General features: G+C 57.4%; 1 protein-coding gene across 1 annotated transcript; it reads left to right on the top strand.

Moving 5' to 3' along the window:
• Positions 1-1,872: 1,872 nt before the first annotated feature.
• CCT8L2 (chaperonin containing TCP1 subunit 8 like 2) lies at positions 1,873-3,569 on the top strand. Its single transcript, XM_059074787.2, is given in 4 exon segments — positions 1,873-2,017; positions 2,020-2,172; positions 2,175-3,394; positions 3,396-3,569. Coding segments are annotated over 4 exon segments (1,692 nt in total).
• The last annotated feature ends 811 nt before the right edge of the window (positions 3,570-4,380 follow it).

Here is a 4,380-nt window from a genome sequence, read left to right as displayed (position 1 = left end):
CGAGCTTTCTCTAGTTGTGGCGAGCGGGGGCTACTCCTCGTTGCGGTGTGCCGGCTGCTCATTGCAGTGGCTTCTCTTGTTGCGGAGCACTGGCTCTAGGCGCGCGGGCTTCAGTAGTTGCAGCACGCAGGCTCAGTAGTTGTGGCTCGCGGGTTCTAGAGCACAGGCTCAGTACTTGTGGCGCACAGGCTTAGTTGCTTCGCGGCATGTGGGATCTTCCCAGACCAGGGCTCGAACCCATGTGCCCTGCATTGGCAGGTGGATTCTTAACCACTGCACCACCAGGCAAGGCCAAATGTACCTCCTTTTTAGCCTAAATTGTATTTAACTTTCACTGTGACATTCTTTTCCTTTTCTATCTTCTTGTCTGTGGAAATATTAAAACAATGATGGAACTCATGCCCCCTGCAGTGGGAGTGTGGAAGTGTGGAGTCTTAACCACTGGACCACCAGGGAATCCCTCCCCTGTTTTTTTTTTTTTTTTTGCAGTGCGCGAGCCTCTCACAGCTGTGGTCTCTCCCATTGCGGAGCACAGGCTCCGGACGCGCAGGCTCAGCGGCCATGGCTCACGGGCCCAGCCGCTCCGCGGCACGTGGGATCCTCCCGGACCGGGGCACGAACCCGTGTCCCCTGCATCGGCAGGCAGACTCTCAACCACGGCGCCACCAGGGAAGCCCCCTCCCCTAATCTTAATAGACATTTTCATCGCTTCCTGCTGGTGCTCTGCCCAACACCTAAGGAAGTTGTACTCACTTGGTACCAATCTCTTTCCCTCACTGGTCTCACGTTCCTGCCATCTTTGTGACCATTGAAACAGAGTAGATGTACACTGAACAGAGTATATGCTCATAAATATTTGTTAAACTAAAAAAGAAGCTATCATTACTCCAGTAGGTGCCATATGAGGACAGGAGGGAGGAAGGAGGGAGGATGGAAGGAGAGAGCTCAAATTCTAAGAGCTGAGGGTAAGGGTGGGAGGGCCCCAGCCCCAGCCACGCTCACTCTCGTTTGCTGCCTTCCTGGTCACTTTCACTCCCCTGCGTCCACGTTTATTACGCTGCCTGCAGGCGGTCAGCCTCTTTCCCTCCCTCGCCTTGACCTGCCTTTGCCGGCTCAGGGTCATCACCGTCATTGGGAGGACTTGTCCCGCACTGGGCAGCCTCACACATCTGCAACCGGAAAGACAAACAGACCAGCAGACACCTTAAGGAACCTGATGAGCAGCACAAACGGATAAGGTGGCCAAAGAGGCCGAGGCATACAGGTAACCAAACGTGGCTAGGATTACAGAGCACTGCATGAGAAAGTAAACAAAACAATTTCCCTATCAAAAAACAAAACAAAAACCAAAAAAACCCCAGACCAACCAACCAAACAACGGGAGCCACAGCTTCACCAGGAATTTGAAGTGGGTGGGTTTTCACCTGGTTTCCTCTTCTCTGTCTTTGAAGTTTAAATGAAACTCTGGGGCCCCCGGTACACGTGTCCCCCCTCTGGGGGACAACCGGGCCTGACTTCCACCTGCCCCAGGGCCTCCCAACTCATGGTCCATCCTTCTGTGACCTCATTCCCTGCCCTGGTTCCATGTGCCACTTGTGACTTAATCAAGATCAGATCTGTTTCAGCTACCAAGCTCTCCAGAGGCCCCAAGGGCCCCGTTCCTTTTCAGATCACGCTGGGGGTGGTTTTAGGGCTCAGCTCTCAGCAGACCATCCTTGCACCGGGGCCCAGAGCGCCGGCTTCTCCAGACACCAGTTGACGGGTATTGGCTGCTTTTCCCACTGACACCTCGAGGGGCTTCAGAGATCTCCTCCCGGGGCGCCTCGCTGCTGTTCTAGCGCCTGTCTGCGGCCGGGTGGGCCCCCGCGGGTGATGGACAGCAGAGCCCCTTCGGCGCCTGAGCTGCCCGAACGGCTGGTGACGCCGGCGGCCGAGGAGAAGCACCTGCTGAGCAGCTTGGCCGCGGCGCACACCTTGGCCTGAATCCTGCGGCCCTGCTACGGCCCCCAGGGGCGGCAGAGCTCCTGGTCACCGCCAAAGGAGAAACCGTGGTCACGGGGTACGCCACGGCCATGCTCCGGACGCTGGAGCTGGAGCACCCCGCCGCCCGGCTGCTGCGGTTGGCGGCGCAGGGCCAGGCAGAGCCGAGCGGCGACGGCGCGGCCTTCGTGGTGCCCCGGCCCAGGCCCTGCTGGCGCAGGCCGAGTGCCTGCTGCGGGCCGGCCCGCTGCGCGCCCGGCTCCGGGAGGCCCTGCTGCCATCCCTGGCCATCCAGTCGCTGGGGCCTCTGGAGAACCCGTTCGGGGCCCTGCACTCGGCGACGAAAACACACAGGCTGTGGCAGACGCACTGCTTGACCAAGATGGTGGCGCATGCGTGCTGGGCCACGCGGGAGCCGGACGGCGGCTTCCGGTCGGAGGGCGGCTTCCGGTCGAAGCGCGTGGGCGTGTGCGCGCTGCCCGGGGCACGGCTGGAGGACTCGTGCCTGCTCCCCGGCCTGGCCCTGCCCGGCAAGCCCTAAGGCCAGGTGGCCATGGTGCTGAGCGGCGCCAGGGTGGCTCTGATGGCCCGAACCTTCGGGCCCGCCAGCCCCAATGCCCCGGCCACGGCTCGTCTCTCTAGTCCTGATGACCTGACCGAGTTCAGGAAGGGCGGCGAGAGGCTGATAGAAAAGCAGGTGGCCCAGCTGGCAGCCGCGGCTATCAACGTGGTGGTGGTTTGGGGGGGAATTGACGAGGAGACCCGAACGCATGCTGACAGGTGCGGCCTCATGGTGATTCAGGTGAAGTCCCGGCGGGAGATGGTGTACCTGAGCGAGGTGTTTGGCACACCTCTGATGCCTCATCGGCTTCCTCCGCCGGAGCCAGGGAAGTGTCAGAGGGTGTACGGGCAGGAGCTGGGAGAAGGTTTGGCTGTGGTATTTGAGTGGGAAACTCCAGGCACCCCTGCCCTCACCTTGGTGCTCAGGGAGGCCACCGCTGAGGGGCTACAGGGTGCAGAGCAGGCTGCCTACCATGGCACTGATGCCTGTTTCCAGTTATGCCAGGACCCCAGACTGCCTCCGGGAGCCGGGGCCGCCGAGATGGCTCTGGCGAAAATGCTCTCAGAGAAAGGAGCCAAACTGGAAGGGCCCGGTGGTCCCACCTTCCTGGCATTTGCCCACGCCCTGCTGTCTCTTCCTGAAACCCTGGCAGAGAAGGCAGGCTTAGCCGTCTCGGACGTGATGGCAGGAACGAACGGAGCTCACCAAGCTGGGAACCTCCTGATAGGAGTGGAGGTCGAAGGGACAATAAATGCGGCCCAGGAAGCGGTGTGGGACACCCTGATAGCCAAAGCCCAAGGACTTCGAGCTGTGGCTGACGTGGTACTGCAGCTCCTGACTGGCGATGACATTTGTAGTAGCCAAGAAAAGTCCCACACCTCACCAAGACCTGAAACCTGAACCTAAGAAGGCAAAGGATCGCCCATCCCCCGTGAAAAAAAAAAAAAAAGAGTCCTTGGAACAAATAAGTGGCAACATCCTCAAAAAGATGGGGTTGCCGAGGAGGGCATCGCCACCCCAAAAATGAATGTTGCTTTGTATTGCCTCCACGTTTGCTGCTATTTGAGTCCATTTCTTTAGATAAAAACAACATAACCGTGAAAGTCCTTTCCATTGATTTACTTCCTTTCAGATTCTTGGCTTTTTTCATTTCCTGTTTCTCTCGGTCAGGTTCTGTTCTTTCCTCCAGGATTCAATTCTATTAAAGATTTTTAAATTGAGTGCCTGAATTTTGGGGATGCAAGAAAGGGCAGGTATCTCTTCCCAACTGAGTATTCCTGCATGAATTCTAAATTTCTAGAATCTCTGTCTAAATGTCACTTCAGCAATCTGAGAACCTCAGTTTCAGCTTAAAGGAGTGGCCGCTCACTCCTGTTGTGATTATTTGGAAAAAGAAGGGAATATTTTAAGGCAAAAAATCAATACAAAGGAAAATGAGCTGGCAGGCAGAAATATATTTTTAAAAAAGCATCCATGGTGGGCTTCCCTGGTGGCGCAGTGGTTGGGAGTCCGCCTGCCGATGCAGGGGACACGGGTTCGTGCCCCGGTCCGGGAGGATCCCACGTGCCGCGGAGCGGTTGGGCCCGTGAGCCATGGCCGCTGAGCCTGCGCATCCGGAGCCTGTGCTCCGCAACGGGAGAGGCCCCAACAGTGAGAGGCCCGCGTACCGAAAAAAAAAATAAAAAAGCATCCTTGGCATATATAACAAAAGATAAGAACACACACCTTAGAACCGCACTACAGTTCCAGTGTAGGTGAGGAGTGCTGGGGAGCACCGACCACCTGGTTATCCTGGCCAGGCTGTGATTATGCCCAGGTACTACTGGGCAGTAAAGAGG

This window comes from Kogia breviceps, chromosome 9, assembly GCF_026419965.1.
Source record: "Kogia breviceps isolate mKogBre1 chromosome 9, mKogBre1 haplotype 1, whole genome shotgun sequence".
In the NCBI taxonomy this organism is placed as follows: Eukaryota; Metazoa; Chordata; class Mammalia; order Artiodactyla; family Physeteridae; genus Kogia; species Kogia breviceps.
This window is presented reverse-complemented; position numbering and strand designations above follow the sequence as displayed.